At 39.6% G+C, this 19,445-nt stretch overlaps 1 protein-coding gene across 1 annotated transcript in view; it reads right to left on the bottom strand.

The window, feature by feature from the left end:
• Positions 1 to 59: 59 nt before the first annotated feature.
• Positions 60 to 19,445, bottom strand: part of NEMP2 (nuclear envelope integral membrane protein 2) — a 49,001-nt gene continuing 29,615 nt past the window's right edge. Inside the window, exons 6-12 of the mRNA XM_036745557.1 lie at positions 18,262 to 18,355; positions 15,744 to 15,858; positions 13,356 to 13,581; positions 8,310 to 8,486; positions 7,129 to 7,301; positions 6,670 to 6,703; positions 60 to 110 (exon numbers count right to left, since the gene is read on the bottom strand). Of these exons, the coding sequence (XP_036601452.1) occupies positions 7,136 to 7,301; positions 8,310 to 8,486; positions 13,356 to 13,581; positions 15,744 to 15,858; positions 18,262 to 18,355 (778 nt within the window). The 3' untranslated portion in view covers positions 60 to 110; positions 6,670 to 6,703; positions 7,129 to 7,135. The remainder of the gene's footprint in view (positions 111 to 6,669; positions 6,704 to 7,128; positions 7,302 to 8,309; positions 8,487 to 13,355; positions 13,582 to 15,743; positions 15,859 to 18,261; positions 18,356 to 19,445) is intronic.

A 19,445-nucleotide genomic window follows, 5' to 3' on the forward strand; every position in this document is an offset into this window, starting at 1 on the left:
GGCTTCACCTCACCTCTGAATGTACAGTATGTGGACTGTCACACTGTAGGAAGTCTGTAGCTTATACTGTATTCTGTGTTTACACTTCTGATTTTCCTTTGAAACGCCTGCTGTTTTGGAAATGCACCGTTGACATGTTGGAAAAATAAAAATAAATGCACATTTTTAAAATACCTGTTAAATGGTTCAATGTGGCCAAATACATAAAAGAATCTCCATTGACTAAACAAACATCTACTCCAAGTGAACTTTTTAAGGGATTGTTGATGCCAGTACTTGCTCAGCTGCAACAACTGCCTTTTAGGCATTAATACCCAAACTTTTTACTTGATTTTGTGACAGGATGTTTCCCTCCCATTCACCCCACCCCTCAGGATCATACTTTTAACATTCAAGTGAATTCAAGTAATTTCTGAGCATTTTGTGACATAGGTCTTTAAATCACTGGAAACGCAGATGTTACAAAATAAGGGTTTCTGAATCACTGCCTTAATGACTTGTTTCATAGTTTCACGATATGGGAGAATTACCCCTAAGTTAATGGCCTTGTGTTGTTCAGTTTCAGTCATGTCCGACTCTCTGTGACCCCTTGAACAACAAGAGGAAACCAGCCCAGAGCTGTGAGGGTGAGATGCCTGGGCAGGAAGAAGGGAGGAATATGGATGAGTTGTAGGGCAGGGGATCTGTTTCGCTGTTTTCTTTGGCAAGGACTAATTGTATTCTGTTTTTATGAAGCCTTTGCTATTTGCTTTAGTTGTTAAGTCATTTTTCAGAGTCAGGCTCTTTGTCACGGCTCTCAGGGTTTCCTTGGCAAAGATGCTGGTATGGTTGTACCATTCCCTTCTCCAGCTCATTGGCAGATGAGGAAACTGAGGCAAACGGGGCTAAGTGACTTGCCTAGGGTCATACAGCTAGGAGGTGTCTGAGCAGCTTTTTGAACTCAGGAAGATGAGTCTTCCTGACTCCGGGCCCAACGCTGCTTATCTGCTGTACCACCTAGCTGCCTTGCTATTTGCATACTTAAATTTCTAAGGAAGAAGAGGATCATTTTACTTCTATGAAAATAAGTATGTTGGGGGACAGATCTAAGAAGAGAGATATGTAATTCGATACAGTGTGTCCACAACTGATAGGTGAGGCCCGGGAGTTAAGTGACAGACAGCTTGTGTCAGGCAGCTTTGCCATTTTTCCATAGCTCTCAGGACCTGGTAATAAGGCTACAAACCTATCCTTTGATTTCTCTCCTATCCTGAGAGTAAATAATAACAGTAGCTAGCATTTACATGGAGCTTTAAGGTTTAGAAGTCACTGTACATGGTATTTCATTTGATCTTCAACAACTTTGCAAGGTAGGTGCTATTATTGTGAAATAGAGTCTGTGAAGTGGTTCACCCAGGGCCACATAGCTATCGCATGTCTGGTCCTCCTGACTTCAAGTCCAGTGTACTCACCCGCTGTGCCACCTAGATTAAACTTCAAGACGTGCTAAATAATTCTTTCATTAGAAACTCTAGGAAAATGTCGTTAAACAGTGAAAGCAACGACTGAAGAAATGAATCAGGTAGAAACGGGGTCCCAGGAGAAGAAAGATCATGAGGAAGGATGGTGGGTATTTAGAAAGCAAAACTGGTTAAGGTGGGGAAAGAAAACAGAGACTTGATTCCAGAGTATTCATGGGTGGTTTGAGATACAGAAAGGATTCCTGGGCATTAAACCCTGCAACTTCAATTTATTTTTACCTCCAAGTTTTACTAAAACATTTGGAATCAACTTACAACCATTGATTTCTTTTAAAAATGCCTTTCATTTCTTAGGGTGAGCTGGGTGGCACAGTGGATAAAGCACTGGGCCTGGAGCCAGAAGACCTGAATTCAAATCCAACTTGAGACACTTACTAGCTGTGTGATCCTGGATAGGTCATTTAACTTCTGCCTAACTCAGTTTCTTCAGCTGTAAAGTGGGGACAAAAATAGCACCTGCCTCGCTGGGTTCTTGTGAGGATCAAATGAAATGTCTGTAAAGGGCTTAGTACTGGGCCTGGCATAGTAGGCACTAAATAAATGTTTCATTGATTGATTGATAAAGTGAAGGGGTGGACTAAATTATCTGTAAGGTCCCTTCCTGTTATAAATTCTGTGATCCCAAACACATGATCTACATGCACAGAACAGCCACAAATAGCTCTTCCTCATCCTTGGATAGATTATTCACCCACCTTAGGCCAATTCTGGCAGCTAGGTGGTGCAGTGGATAGAGTACCAGGCCTAGAGTCAGGAAGACCGAAGTTCAAATCTGACCTTGGAGACTTCCTAGCTTCACAACCCTGGGCAAGTTACTTAACTCAGTTTGCCTCAGTTCCTCATCTGAAATGAGCTGGAGAAGGAAATGGTAAAGGATCACAAAGGGGATCCCATCTGGGATTTTCTTGGTAAAGATACAGGAGTGGTTTGCCATTCTTGCACTAGAAGACTGAGTGACTCTCTGGAGCCACATAGGCAGTGCTAGAAGAGATATGAACTCGGTTCTCCCAAGCTCTGTGGCCAGCACACCAGCCCACTATATCCAATGGCCTGTGGCTTTTCTTCTTTCTTTTCTGAGCACTAGTTAAGAGCTTTATGCCCACTGCATTCTTGATCACTGTTGGAAAGACCGGAAGGTACAACAGGAGCAAAACCTCAGGGAGGGAATGTCCTTGAAATCATGGAACTTTAGAGCTGAAAGGAACCTTAGTTTAACTCCTCACTTTAAAATAGAGAAACTGAGGCCCAAAGTCTCACAGCTAATAAGCAGCAGAGCTGGCACCTGAATTCAGATCTTCTCGCCGCAAGTCCACTGTTCTTTCTACTACTTTGACCACGTGGCCACGGTAAAATATTTGAAATCTATCCTAATGGCCACCGACTCCAGGGAGCTATAATAGCAAAGCCCTGCCTGGTTACCAAAGGTTAAGCAGCACCTTACCTTATTCCTGCTGATGGTCCCTCTCCATCAGTTTGGACAATGAAAAGCCTATTTTAAAAAGTAATTTCTCTAGAATCGATCTCTGAGCAGTCTCCATCTGGTTGTTTGTTTGCTGTATCCCCTAGAAGATCGTAAGCTCCTTGAGGAGGGGAACTGTCTTTTGCCTCTCTCTGTATCCCTAGCATTTAGCACAGTGCCTGGCACATAGTAAGCATTTTGTTGTTCAGTCATGTCTGACTTTTCCTGACCCTGTGGACCACAGCACACCAATGCTGTCCATGAGGTAAAGACAGTGGAGTGGTTTGTCAACTGACTGTGCCAAGTGTTACAGTGCTGTAAGTTCAGAGACCTAGATTTGGAAGGTACCCAAAAGAAGTGGTTTGTTGGAGTTAGCTCCTACTAGCTTCTAAAAGCAAATTGTTAAATTTTCAGCACGAGCACTTATACCTCACAAATTGGTGAATGCTACAAATCCAGGCTTAATTTATTGTTTTGTTGATTGTCTAGACTTTTATTAAAAAGTGATGGAGAAAATGTTAAAAATGCAAATTCAACTTAATTTTTTTTTTTGCTTTAGAGCAAGTTGTAAACCTTTACCAACACAAACCTGCCCAAGAGCCTATCTAGTCCAACACCCTCACTTTACAGATGAGGAAAACTGAGGCCCAGAGATGTTAAGGAAGTCGTTCGAGGTCACACAGGGAGTGTCTGAGGTAGGATTTGAAGCTCTCTCTCTCCACTGTACCACATTGCCTCATTACTGCACCTTTCTCTTATCTTCCTTCTCAATTACAACTTCTCCACAGCCTCAGGTATATTACATTTCAACATTTACTCCCTAGTTTCTAAAAACTGTAAACATATCAAACATCTGGATGATTCTAAACCCAAGGTCTGTGGATTTAAAAAAAATCTTTGATAGCAATTTGCATATAACTGGTTTCCTTTGTAATCTTACATATTTACTTTATTATTTTAAAAACATCATTATGAGAATTTGCCAAAATGCCACACAATTAAAGAGTCCCTGCTCTACACAAATGAAAGATGATAAAGACACTACCCAGTGTCAAAGGAATACAGTCTTTGAGAATTAGTCCTAAATACCATTGGCAAACTAGACAACAGTTTCACAAAACAGTTTGGTGACATGTAAAATAGATTTGAAGAACTTTTAAAAATAATGTTTGAATGACCTAATTGTTTAAACACAGCCACCTATGCAACAGCCTGCCTATGCATTTTGTGTTAAACAGTCCAGCTCATTAACTACAGTAAGCCTTTGTGAGGCACTTTGTGTGAGCAATGTCATGTGATTAAGGGTTCAATTCTGCTGGATAATTGCACACCTCGGTGGTGGTGTGAGGAACGAGACCAAGAGCTTCAACCACCTGTGAAGGGTGGAGGTGGAGATCTTTATTTATTTAAGCCCTCCACTAATATCAAAAAGGTCCCTTATAACTTTCTGTAGAGGTGTGGGGGAGACCTGTAATGAGTCACATTGGGAGAATAAAAATAATGGCCCCTACCTCCAGCACAAGCAAACACACAATACATCAACACACATACAAAATCACATTTTAATTATCCAACTTTTCACTGTAATCAAGTAAATTTGTTCAAGTAAAGGTAACAACAAAAAATGTTCTCTGAAAAAATGTTAAAAAAATTTTTTTGTTATTTCAGAGCTTCAAAAGTGTAAACCCTGTCATACTAGTTATCCATTTAACTAGCCCCCCAGAAACCAAAGGGCTTTCTCTCTACCCTCTCAAACCCATTTCTCTATCCTCCTCCCCTTTCCCAAAGGCTCAGATGAGGTTATGGGAATAAATGGATTGAGGGGAGGTGAGATGAGGAGGGTCCCTATGTGGTACTACTCCAAATATTACCAATTACTATAATAGAGTCCAATTACTTAGACTGGTCACATTACCCTGAACATTCTGAACTCCCACCAAGGTGTTTGTCCATGATCGTTGGAGGCACAGGAAAGATTTACAACACACTACCAGAAAATATATTTGTAAAAAAGATTACCTGGTCTCATCTTGTGTCTAAAACTAAGATGATGACTCCAATGGTTCTGTGCCTGTGCACACTCACAAATGGTCATTTGAAATAGATTGTTGATTATGTCAGAAGAGAAAATACTTGCTTTAGTTTACTGATAAATGGCTACCACAAGAAAGAGTGGACTGAGTGTGCTTGACGTAAGTTAATTACCTAATTACAAGTTGCCTGATGATTTACACAAACTGATACAAAGTGAAATGACGAAAACCAGAAGAACATTGTACACAATAACTGCAATATTGTATGATGATCTGCTATGAATAACTTAGCTATTCTCAGCAATACAATGATCCAAGATAATTCTGAAGGACTTAGGATAAAAAGTGTTATCCACCTCCAAGGAAGAACTGATGAAGTCTGAATGCAGATTGAAGCACACTTTTTCTTTACTTTGTTTTCTTGTCCTTTTTTGGTATGTTTTCTTTTACAACATGACTAACATGGAGATATGTTTTGCATGAATGTACATGTGTAACCTATATCAAATTGCTTGCCTTCTCAATAAGAGGAGGGAGGGGAAAGAGAGAAGGAGAAAATTTGGAATTCAATATTTTAAAAAACAAACATTAGGGGCAGCTAGGTGGCACAGTGAGTACAGCACCGGCCCTGGAGTCAGGAGGACTGAGTTCAAATATGGCCTCAGACACTTGACACACTTACTAGCTGTGTGACCTTGGGCAAGTCACTTAACCCCAACTGCCCTGCCTTCTCCCCTCCAAAAAAAAAAAACCCAAACATTAAAAATTGTTTTTACAATGTCATTGAGGGAAAATAAAATATTAAATCATCAAAAAATAACAGGGTTTGTAGAAGGAAACATTCCATTTTGCCAAAGAAGTGCCATTTAAAAATTCATTTCTGCATTAGTTCCCAGTTCTGGGTCCTATGCCATTAGCCACTGAGAGTAAAACTACCCCTGGCTTGGTTCAGTGATGCAACACAGCTTTATTTGTTCCCATCCCAGTCCTGCCTTTGTCCTTCCTTCCAGAGAGAGGATTCCTTAAGAATGCTTAAGAAAGTATTTGTGAATTTTAGAACATAAAATGTCTAGGACAAATACTAAAGAGAATTGATGCTACGACATATGAGGTTATTGGACCATTAGCCTGTGGACAACTGTTTTCAGTTCCAGGCTTCTTCTCCTTCACATTATTTCCCTTCCTCTCTGGCTTAAGATCATAAAATCAAAAGCAAAGGTCTTTTTCCATGGATCCATGAGGTATTGCTACAAAAATAGGATGTGGTAAGGAACAGACAGACCTCTGATTTCACTGGCACAGGGAACTCCCATGAGAGGAAGCTTCCTCTTATCAAGGCAGATTGACACCTTCAGTCTTAGTGAGTTCCCTGGGACCCTGAGGTTAAGTCACATGTCAATGGTCACACAGCCAGCATGTGCAACAGGTAGAACTGACCCCAGATCTTCTTGGTTTCAAGGCTAGCTCTCTACCCACTCTGCCATTCTTCTCAAAAAACAAAAAAAAAATGATTTGAATATTAGAAGGTAAACATGCTCAAACATTACTTGAACATGACCATTCAAATAAAATATGAAAAGAAACGCTGATGTCATGAAATTACATTCCATGAAAACACCATAAAAACCTTTAAAAAATAAAAGGAAAATAGGTTTACCTTTTTCAAAATTATCAATCTTTATCCAATACACCTAAAACAAACCAAAAAAAATCAAATGAGGAATGGTGTATAAAGTCATCTGTCACATTACCAATGGCTTCTTCCTCTAGTTGAGAACTGAGATTCCTTGGAAGAAGACGACAACCTCTTTCACTGTGAAGAGCGAGAGGAAGATTTAATGCAACAATTGATAAGGCACCTCTTCATGGAATAGAAAGAAAGCCTCCCATTGTCCAGGAAGACTTTCCATTCTAGGAAACTCAGAAGGAATCTTCAAGAATCTTGGTTGCCACCTACAGCACAATAGGCAGCAGAACTTGCCAGCAAGGATGACTTCCAGGCACAAAGATATTTATAATGTCTAGTTTCCCTTTCCCTTGGGACCCATCTGTGTTCCAGGGAAATTGCTGTGGCCCTGGTTTCCCTATGATAGTTCCTCCTCCCTTTGACACCCACCTGCATTTCAACAACTTCCTCTTCCTGAGGTCTTGTGAATTGGGCTCTGGGGAACCTCTAGAGCTAAAGAGCTGCTCTTTCCAAGAACCAGCCTCCGATGCCATACCTGCTCTTCATGGGCTCTGATTTCTTCTGGTGACAGGTGACTCGCTCCCAAAACAAATTCTGCAAACCTACCAAAAAACATTTTTTAAAAAAGAGGTTTAACATTTGCACAAAAAAAGTTTTACTCAGAAGACAATGCGTTTTTCTGCATATTCTGACAATCCTTTAATTAAATTTATCTCTGTGTCAGTCTAGATTGGCATTTAAAGAACATCACAGTGGGAGCAAAAAAGTATAGATGTTTATATGACTGCTGGAGAAACGTAATCTGGGAAGCATCAGAAAACATATTAATATGCAAGATGGTCAAATGTATTCGCTTCATTCTATTTCCTTTTCTTTTTGTTATTTTTAAAGAAATAAAAAATAAACTCTAACAAACACACAGTGGATAGAGAGATGGCCTTGAAATCACAATAACCAGGGTTCAAGCCTGTCCTCTGACATATATTAGCCTTGTGAACTTGGGCAAGTGATTTGATTTCAGTGACCCCAGGAAAATCTCCAAGAGCAGGTGCCAGTCTACACTAGGACTGTTTCTGATGGGAAAGTTCCTATACCAATGAAATCTCAGTCCATATTTTTCTTTAATTTTAATGTTTGACATTTCAGTGTGAGCCAAAGAAGTAAGGAAAGTTAGGGGAAGGGGAAGGGAGGGGAAAGAATAATTCCCTGTGAATTCAGAGATAATTTCAATGTTTCAGGAAGTAGCAGTCTTATATCCCATCACTTTACTTCTTCCCATCTGAAGGTCATTTTTTAAAATCTTGCCTATAAGCAGACCAAAGTAATATTTAACCTGCTGGGGCAATTGTGTCAAGTCAGTCAAGAGTATAAGGAAAAATGGATTGAAGAATGCATCTGCTCTCTTCTCCTTTGAATGGAAAGCAAAATACTGCGGATACTAATAGTCTAATCTATATTTTCCATCTTGAAACGGCTATACTCCACAACCAGAATGTTCACAGAAGGTCTAACCAATCCAATGAAAATCATAGGCTCAAGAGCCAGAAGGGAACAATCCTAGCGCCTATGCAACAAAGAAAGCTTTTAAGAGGGATGGAATGTTCTTTTACTTTTTCGGGGACTGGAGTCTGGATACAGTTAACCACGATGGGAAGTCTGTGCTCTGGCAAAACTCACGCAACCTCTGCAACGCTTTGGTCGTCTCGATTTCTGCTTGCTCCCTATATTCTTCTTCAGTAATGTGCTTAATCACCAGCTTTTTTGATTCATAATATTCCTTGATTTTTCTACAATGACCAAAAACAAGCCACATATTCAAAATGTAAAGTGCAAATGACATATAAATTATTCTACTATTTTTAATGACTCACATGAATGGCATTTTTGGTATAATACAAGAATTGGAGTCAGAAAAACCTAGGTCTGAATCTTGACCTAGCTCTGAGTTAGTTGATTAGTTATTTCTCTGAGTTTCCTAGTTTTACTAGCTATGTGACTCTGGGCAAGTCATGTAACTTTCTTTGCCTCAGTTTCCTCAACTATAAATGAGCTGGAGAAGGAAATGGCAAACCACCCCCAGTATCCTTGCCAAGAAAACCCCAAATGAGGGTAGGAAGAGTCAGACATGACTGAAAAAGATTAAAAAACTGAGAATAATACCTGTTGTACCTTCCTCACAGAAGCTCAAACACCATGGAAGACTTGGTAAACTTTACAATGCTATATCAATAAAGCTCAGCTCTTACTCCAAATACTTTCTTGAATAGTTAGGACCAGTCTTCCGAAGTTCAAGAAAATGCATTTGTCAGTTTTGCCAACTCTGCCTTTAACTACCTTTTACAATCTTTTTTTGTGTGTCATTGGCTCCTTTGGCTGTCCAGTGAAACCTATGAACTTTTTTTCACAATATTTTTAAATGCACAGGGAGTTCCAAAAATCTTCATGCTTAAAACTTCAATGAGACTTTTGGGACACCCTGTGAAATAAAAACACACAGTAGATTACAAAGGAAATCAGTTATATTGAAATACAGTTGTCAAACTATTTTTAAAAAGTTCACAGACTGAAGGTTAAGAACCCCTGCTTTCCTCTATCTATAGTTTCCCTATTTTTTTTTGTATCATCTTAAAATTTTCAGGGTCTCAGACCAGATACAGAGTTTGGGTCCTACTTACATTTTTGTCACCACCACCACCACCACCACCACCACAGTAGCTATTCTGTAAACAAATGAGGTCTTGAGGGCTTTCATTTTTGTCCTTTAAGCACAGATTCTGAAAATATATAATTTCTTTCCTCTAGGATTTTCTCATCATCATGACTTTAAAGTAATGGTTTTTCTACATCTGATCTGATTCTTTCCTGGAGTATTAAAGAAACAGGCCAGCAGCACTAGGGAAGTGGGACACTCAGGAAATCTTTATTCAGGAAACAAGTAGGTAGTAGAAAAAAATTTCACCATAAGTTCCTTAGCACCAGCCTAGAAGATGTTGTGAGGTACAGCCTCCACCTAGTGGTAGTGAGTCTGTGTAATCCCAGTGGAGGGGAGAAGGGGGCTAGATGCTTGTGTGGTCTGCACATCCAGGTGGCATAAGGCCACAATCTAGTTTGCTTGAAGGGGACACTCTGAAAATTAGCAATGATCGGGTTTTAGAAAGTTATCGATTACATTAGTCAATGAGTTTTTAAAAAACATTCACATTGTTTCCTTCAAACTTGACAAAAACTAATTTATCTTTTCTCTTCTTCCTTTTATAAACACATTAAAAAATAGCCCACGGTTGGTAGGGGAAGTAGGAAGGAGAAAAAATTGCTTGATAATGCTCATAATATATATAACTTTTAAAAAAACCCTCTATTTCAAAACAACCATTAAATCGAACATGGCAAACCACAGGATTGATCCTATAGGTTCTCATGTTTTCTCCTGGGCTTTCCAGGAGTGGTACATATTATGTTGTTGTTCACTTGTTTCAGTTGTGTCTAACTCTTCGCACCCCATGTGGGGTTTTCTTGGCAGAGATACGGAGTGGTCTGCCATTTTCTTCTCCAGTGCATTTTACAGATGAGGAAACTGAGGCAAACAGGGTTAAGTGACTTGCCCAGGGTAACACAGCTAGTAAGTATCTGGGGCTGCATTTGAATTTGGGTCTTCCCAACTCCAGGCCCAACACTCTATACACCATGCCACCTAGTTGCTCACTTAAAATTAGCTAAATGAAAAACCAAATAAACGTAATGATCAAAACCATACCTAAATAATTAATAGGAGGGTCAGGTAAGCTACTGTAATGCCAAAGGGACAAACAGTCCTATATTTAATATTACACATTTCACATATTGTAATAATCCTAGTGAGGAAAAATTTGTCAGGTCAGCATTTTCATATCTATATAAGATATCGTAACAATATATTTACTCAGGGTTACATTTTTATTGGGGCTAACTGGCTTGAAGTTCCTATAAAAGAGATACACAGATATATGTGTGTGTTTATAGAATAGAGAATGGAGCTGTGATGTCAATGACATAGGAATTCTTAGATGAAGGAAACACCCTCCAACAACGTGGGCCAGGACCATCTCTACAACCTACAGTCTTAAGAGAATTGTGTGTATGTGTGTGTGTGTGTGCGCGTACGTATTATTACCCATCAGTAGCTATACATCTACCTACCTACCTATCATATCTATCTATCAACTCTATTTACTTATCTACCTACCTGGAGGGAGAGAAAGAAGAAAAGAGAGAGAAAAAGGAGAGAAGAGAGAAAGCAGAAAAGGGAAGTAGTGTAGTATAATGGATGGAGATGGCTTTGGAACCCAGAAGACCTGGGGGTTCAATTCCTGCCTATGATATATCCTGGCTGCATGACCCCAGGCAAATCCCTTGTCCTCTCCAAACCTCTAGCAACTCTCTGAGCCTGTAAGTTACAGAACAGGTGCTGATCTGCAATCATAGAGGGAGTTTTCTTACTGAGAGTCCCTCATACCAATGAAATCCCAAGTCAGGCCTAGCGCGCACAGACACACACACACAGCCTTTCACTGTCTCCCTGCATCTATCTTCCCCCTACATGCCTCAGCCCAGTGGTTCTCAAATTTTTTGGTCTCAGGACCCCTTCACACTCTTAAAAACTATTGAAGGCCTCCCAAAGAGCTTTTGTATATGTGCGTTATATCTACTACAAGGTAAGACATCTTAGTCTTATTATGAAAATAGTTTTGACCTTGAAGACCCCCTAAAAGGGATCTTGGGGACCCACAGGGGCCCTTGGATCATACTTTGAGAACTGCTGTCCTAGATTAAGGATACAGCTGTTGGTGTCCTTTTGTTCCTGTGAGAACATGGAAGCTATTGGCAGGGGATGCACCAGCCCCCTTGTCTTTCTTTGCCTGAACCACTGATTCATTTAATTTTAGAACTGAAAGGGACCATTGCTGTGTTGTTCAGTTGTGTCTGATTCTTCGTGTCCCCATTTGGAGTCTTCTAGGCAAAGATACTAGAGTGGTTTGCCATTTCCTTCTCCAGCTCACTTGACAGATGAGGAAACTGAGGCAAACAGGGTGAAGTGACTTGTCTAGGGTCACACAGCTAGGAAGTGTATGAAGCCGAATTTAAACTCAGGAAAATGAATCTTCCTGATTCCAAGCCCAGGGCTCTATCCACTGCGCCACCTAGCTGCCATAAAGAACATCTAATCCGATTTCATTTTATAAATGAGCAGATGCTTCAGACAAATCCACAGATTTGTCTAAGGTCACAAGTCAGAATGGCAGAGTCAGCACTGGAACCTATTTCTTCTCAGTGCACATCCTAAATTCTTGTAATCACAACCAAGTGATTAAAGGTCAAATCTAAAATTCAAAGGGAAGGAATTATTAAATGTTCAATTGTAAGATGTGTTTGTCCTTCATTCTCGAAGAGGGCCGTGACATCAGGGAAATGATGACATGACTTGCAGCTGACTTTGATCTGAGTGAGGGAGGGCTGGGTAAGGTCACCAGCCTCACTTTCTCCTGCAGAGCCATCTGGGTCCAGTGGTCTGATTTTCACTGGAGAGGGCCCAGGATGCATTGTGAGACCCTGGCCCTTTAGGGCTAAGGTCTTTTCAGGTTCTCACTTTGAGTGAGGTAACACCCATTCAATGAATAGGCCTCTTTAAGAAGTTGATCAAGGGACAGCTCCTTTAATGAAGAACTAAAAAAAAAAAAAAGTAATGAACTAGGAGGGGAAGATCCTCAGGGTTCCTGCCCAAAAGAGAAACAGTCACTATTCAGCATGTACATTCACTCTGTGCTAGGAGGGCAGGGACCTATTGTCCAATCTACGAGCTCCAGAGGGAGGTGGGTTTAAGGCTTGGTTTTTGAGAAAGAAATCCAGCCAGTAAAACCAAAGTTAAGGAGGCAGCCTTTGGCCATCGAAATGTACCTTCCTTTGGGAAAAGCAAATGAATCTCCTGTGAGTTTCTCCTTCAGAAAGATACATGTTGATCTTAAAGCAGCCAAGAGTTTTAAGCACTAAGGAACTGCTGAAGGAAAGATTTCAAATAACTCTTATCACAGCATTCTGGATGAGACATGATTCCTTAGTAAACAGAGAAATACACTAAATAAAAGGTGAGCAATGGACAGAACCAAATTCCTGCATTTCCTCCCCCACTTCCTGCTATTTTAGAGTAAAAATATCAAGGAAAGGGAAGGGGAGTGAGGATAATTATGCTGATGAATAGGTTCTTTGCCACACACACACACACACACACACACACACACACACACACACACGAGTACAAATATGTAGGTGTGTATATGGTGGCACAGCGGGTAGAACTCTGGGCTTAGTCAGGAAGACTCATCTTCCTGAGTTCAAATGCCTTAGACATTAGCAGTGTGACCCTGGGCAAGTCACTTAACCCTGTCCGCCTCAGTTTCCTCACCTGTCAAGTGAGTAGAAGAAAATACCAAACCACTTCAGTATCTTTGCCAGGAAAATCCCATGAAGAGTCAGATACGACTGAAAAACAAATATGTATGTATACGTGTGTGCTTACACACATACACATATATGACATAGCAATATATGTTATGTTACACTTCTATATATTTTCAAACCCTTTATGGTTTACAATGTCAAATTCACTGGAGTGACAAACTAACCTGCCCACACAGCTGAAAGCTCTGAATGGATATTGCAGACCCTGAGAAGAAATCAGGAGAACTATCACTGCGTAGGCAACCTGGGCTGTGGTGACACCAAAGTAAATCATGACCAGGGATAAAAGCCGCAATGTCCACATCAAGAGATTTATGCTCCCTTCGTTGACGAGAGGCCCGTGTCTGTAACAGGCACCAAAGCTGATGGATCCCGTGGTCAGAATGTAGCCTGGGAAAGGATAAGAGGGTAGAAAAATCAGCACATGTACAGAAGCCTGGAGAATGGCAGGAAAAACCTGACCCCAGGTATTACATATAAAGAACGCAGGTTGGAGACAGTACCACATACATTAGTGTAACGTTAGGAAATCCGTGTTTTCGCTTCCTTTGTCAGTGCCAGATGAAACCAATCAGGAAGGTGGAAAGTGCATCTCTGGATAGCTGTTCTAAGATGCACGGCTGAATTTTATAATCATCGGAGAAGTTTTCCAGGCCAGAAGACATCTTAACTTATTTCTCAGGCCAAGCAACTTGTTATTTTGAAGGTTCTGGGGGACAACTCCTTGTGATCCCCAAGGATTTTTTTTTATTTACTACGTAGGTAAAACTGCTCTTCAGAGTTGTGGGTAAGAGAACCAGGTGCATCAAGTGACATGAAAATATTATTAAGATTTTACTTTGAAACAAAAAATTTCATCCTCTCTCTTATTTTCTGTGCTTTATGGATAAAAAAAAATTCACCATATCAACTGATGCAGCTTGGTCCTTTTGAGGTATTCTTAAATTCTCGTATAAGAAGTTAAGTGCTTAAAGTGTACAAAAGTTTAAAAACTGAACCCAACAAATTAACCTTCTTTGTGTATGAATGCCCAAGACTATTCCCCATTCTGCACTGTGCCCCAAGTCACTTATGTCAGTAGTTTGGATTTCATTAGTGCAGGCAAATTCTCCCACTCCCTGTGAAAACTGCAATCTATGCCCTTGGGGGAACTGTCTTCTTGAGTTGCTTTGGTCAAAAAATGTCATTACTTGGTGACCAACCTCATGGTGAGGAGCTTCTCTAAACAGTTAGGATGGTCCTTAGACAACAGATATACACTTGGGAGGAAGTGTAGTGTCATGGAAGGAACATTGGCTATAGAATCAAAGTATCTGGGTTCAAATCTCAGCTCTGCCACCGTGGGCAAGTCATTTACCTTCTCTGGTCTTCACTTTCCTCAACTGTAAAACAAGTGAGATGACCTCAAAGGTCCTCTTTCATTTCTAAATCCACGAGCCCATGACACGGCCTGTCCCTTGGGTCATATCTGAAGTCTTTCTAGATTGATAAAAATTTCCAGAACTTGTGTCAGCTGGCAAAGGCTGCCATTCTATTAGAAGGTAAGCTCTTTGAGGGAAGGACCTATTTTTGCTTTTTTTTCCTTTGCACTTCTTGTACTTGGTACATCATAAGTGCTTAATAAATGCTTGCTAATTGACAGCCTGAAAGAGCTCAGGACCACCAACACAACAGGTAAGGTACTTAGTAGATTCCTTTAGTAAAGACTTTGAACAAGGTGTTTCACTTGGAACATTTCTCAGGGAGCCAGATAAGAGACAGGTATCTAAGCGGCTTCTCATTCTTCTAAGAAGTAAAATTTAATTTAATTTTCCTTATCAGACCAGGATGTCAACAGATGACTGCATAAGTTGTGAACTATGATTTCATACTAAGTCAATGGAAAAAAAGGACATACAGTTACACTAAAAGAAGCATTTTTGAACTACAACAAGGATTTAGGTTGGAGCTCAATTCTGATATAGCAGGTGGAAAGTATATTAGATCATTTGATATATTAGATCGTATATGAAATCATTTTTTAGTTAATTGTTCTCAAAATATTTTTAAAAAAGCCTGCTTTAAAGTAGAAGATGTGTATAGGAAAATAGCCTCTGACTTTGAGAACACATTCATACAAATCTGGCAGGACTCTTAAAAACCCTGCCACTCCAATGCATCAACGTGAAAGTAAGCCTAGATTCTCAAAGGTTATGCCAAGTCCTGGCAAGTCCTACCCACCTCGAAGAGGAAACGTTTCTTGCATTGGCTTGTTAATGGACTGTGTGTGTGTGTGACATCTGAAAACCAGACTAAGTTCTAGGAGAGGTTCATCCCCAGGCTGACTGCAGGGCCAGAGCAACTCTTGGAGACAACTTCCTAAATTTTAGAAAGGTTGCGACTTGTGTACCAAAGAGAGCTTCTCCCCCTCCATGAGAGCTGAGCTCCCTGAAGTATCAAAGACGCTCAAAAACTCACCTCCTAATGTTCAAAACTGTCACTAGGATGATCCCTCTGCATACTCTTCAGTCTCATAAATACAAGAGTCTACATATTTCTTTCAATTTACCTACCTAATATATACGTTTTGTTTTCATACCAGAGCCACTTTATTTCTTCCATTAACTGGCATACGAAGTAAAACGAAGCAAACCAACAACCAACCATGAGGGCCCCAAAGGTGCTATACTGTGTGTGGAAAGAAAGAGATAAAGAATGTTCCAATTTATTCATCCTTAAATGAAAACCACTGTTCCATTAGATTTCATTATCAATTGATGGAAAGGCAGAAAGACTATAAAGATCACTATGTACCCATTGTATACTGAGGATAAAAATGTATTTTGATAGAACAAAGCCTTGAAGACTCTCCTCCCAAAAAATGTCCTCTAGGTGTACATCAGACTAATACAATATTCTATGAAGAATGTAACTAAAGAGCTCTTTGGATGACAGCCCTCTAATAATTCATATTAAAAGGGGCACTAAAAATAAAAACATGTTTGCAAAAGGTATTTGTTATCATCATGGAAGATGTCCAAGATGGAGTCTAAATGGAAGAGGGATTCCCTTCAGAATAAGTTCCTCAAGGGGCTACTTTTTGATTATATTGTGTGGACTGTATCAAGCCCCAGATCCCTGCAAGGCATCCTGTATGATATCCCTAATCACTCAAAAAGGTTTGGCCTTACTATCCAGAGTTTTCTATAGATGAGGAATATCTATTCTCCAGGATATGATACATAAAACTGGTTAGGGTTAGTGAATCACCAATGTATAATGCTGATCCCATGACTAGCTCCACTTTTGTGACTTTGCACCAGCTACCTCCCAGGCCTGGAATGCTCTGTCCCCACATCTCTTCTTCTTACGTTTTCCCTTGTTTCCTTCATGTCTCAGTTCAAATTCCACCTCCTACATGAAGCCTTTACCAGTATCCCCAGATGCTAGGTTTTCTTCCTTTCAGAATTCTTTCAAGTAATCTGTATCTATCTTGCATGTACCTAGATGATAACATGTTGTCTCTGCCATTAGAATGTGAGCTCCTTGAGAGATAGGAACCGAATTTTTTTTTTTTACTTTCCTCATATCCTCAGCATTTAGCACAGGGCATGGCATATAGTTTAATAAATGTTTGTTGACTGAATCACTGACTAGTTCAACAGTGATATCTTGGGGAGACAATGCAGACGGACAATGAAATGGGCCCAGACGAGAAGAAGCATGGCCTAGATTGCTCCTGTCCAATTACACAGGGATTTTAATGACTTCAAGCTTCTTTTTGAAACAAAGGTTTAACTTTTTTAAACAACATTATTCAGGTGGTACTATATGGTTGTGAGTCATGGAATATTACAGTCTCGAAAACCAAAGGTCAACAGATGGCACCCAGTGTGCACAAGCAGGCTATGTAACACATGAACCATGAAGAATTAAATGGGAGAAATGGCATAAAAGATGTCATCAGAGAAATGTATGTAATCATATAGGAACAACAAAGGATTACGCAGAGGAATACCACCAGCACGTTGGGAGAATGACCTGTGTTGCAGGATTTATGGATGAAATTAGCCCTGGATGAGAAAGCAAAGATGGCTTGTGGTCTGCATTGCTGGGGAAGTTGCCCACGATAATGAGTTTACGGATCCCCTCATGTCTCAACCTAAACTAGTATAGAGGCAAAGTCTTATCAGCTTTGATGAGACTGCTGCTGTCTCATAGGGCCTTGACTGAACTAACTGCAACATGGCCACAGAAGCTCAGACTTAGATTGGCCTCAGATCTAGGAAATTGCCTTGTCCCTGGATACTTCACCTGGGATCTGGGAACTTGGTTCTTTTTTTCTTTAAATATTTGGATAATTGTATTTCAATATAATTGTAATCTTAAGTAATTTATCTTATGCAATTAAAACATTATCCTGAGAAGGAATCCAAAGATTTCATCAGACTGCCAAAAGGATCTGTGACACAAAAAAAGTTAACACCCCCTGATCTCATCCAATCCCTCATTATACAGATGAGGACTGTGTGGCCCTCACAAGTGGAGTGACTCACCCAATGTTGAACAGGGATTTAGTGGAGGAGCCTGGATTTGAACTCAGATTCTTTGATATCAAATCCTTCCTCCCCTCCCCTGCTACCCCCCCCATAACAAAGAAGACATGTTGAGTGCTAAATAAACACATACCAAAATGGTATGAAAATATGCTGTGAGGAAAACATAGCTTGGTGTGGGAAAATTGTAATTTAAAGCCTTACAGTGATGATGCTGTGTTATGCCCCATACTTTTCAATATGGGAAATTATTTTAGTATATAACTTAATTTTTACCTGAAGGGAAAAAAAAAGGATTACCTGAAGGACAGAGCATCAAAAGAAATACCAAAACTATAAACTTATTTCAGCTGCTAAAAAATAATGAGATAGATGTTGAAAATCCATACATTTTAAAGAGCTTCTAGAATGAGGCAACACAGTATGGATTTAGGAACTGGTAGGATCAAATAAATGAAATAACCTTTCCCCACCCAGGTCCTGATGCTCAGCACGTCAAGGTTTCTATTTTTAGTTTTATAAATAGCACACCTACCTTGGGAATGTATCTTCTCATGAACAGCAGGAAAAAGACTAAGGTCATAAGAATGCCCAGCACGGTTCCAGCAGAATAATAGAAAACAGTGCTCCTGTCAAGGACAAACAGTCGGATACTATTTACCTGATAACTGTTATTTTCAAGTGTAAAACACAGACATTTGAACCATACTCAGGTAGTCAAAAAGAAAATCCTAAAAGAAAAACTACACACTTGAGTGGTAGATCATACTAAATATGCCCCTCTTTGTTTACCAGTGACTGAAATTTATTATTATTTGCTTGCCTTTGCAGAAGCCCTGTAATTTTATATGTTCAACAGACATATATTGTTGATGCATATTTAAAATGAAACATGAGACAGAGTTAAAGTTCATAACTGGTTAACATGTTAAACAGGATGGGCATCTAAGAACTAAAATATTAGCAGGGAAAGTTCTCTCACTAGAAGAAGCAGCTGAGGATTGGGGTCCTAATGTAATTACATCCAATTATTTAGAGCTCAGGTTTCTGGCAAACTCAGTCATCTATTACATACCCCCAAGCCCAAAGGCAAAAAGATCTTTTAGTAGCGAGGGGGAAAAAAATGGTAATTATCACACAGTTTATGTTCTTATTCCATAGGATAGATGGGCATGGAATCCATCTCAATTTACTGATTCAAGACCTATGAACTCTATGTGAAATAGGCATCAGTTAGAAGCCATAAGGACACGCTGACAAGAAGTGATACCCAACTATGGAGGGAGAAGATAGAATAATTATAAAAAGTGCACAGTGAAAATCAATGCTGAAAACTAAATATATTAAATAAATTAAATTTTAAAAAAAGTACACAAAATAATTATGAAAGCATAGCACTGTGGAACCATTTTTGAAAGGATCCAAAAACCCTAAAAGAACAAATAGATTGTGAAAATATACTGTACGATAATTGATGTTCATTGTGATGACCTTGAGTCAGTAGGAAAATGTTAAACTACGTACAATATGCTGTTTGATAAAACAGGAAAATAAGCGATCGTTTGACAGACTTACCTCCAAAATGGTTAAATTTTTGCAAACTAGTCTTTTAAGAGATACACTTCAATTATTTATACAATTTATTTAAGTGGAACAGCTCAATTCCTGATAGGCGAGATAAAAAGAATGAAGGCATAGGAGTGGTAAAGAAATTTTCAT

The sequence above is a fragment of the Trichosurus vulpecula genome, chromosome 2, assembly GCF_011100635.1.
Source record: "Trichosurus vulpecula isolate mTriVul1 chromosome 2, mTriVul1.pri, whole genome shotgun sequence".
In the NCBI taxonomy this organism is placed as follows: domain Eukaryota; kingdom Metazoa; phylum Chordata; class Mammalia; order Diprotodontia; family Phalangeridae; genus Trichosurus; species Trichosurus vulpecula.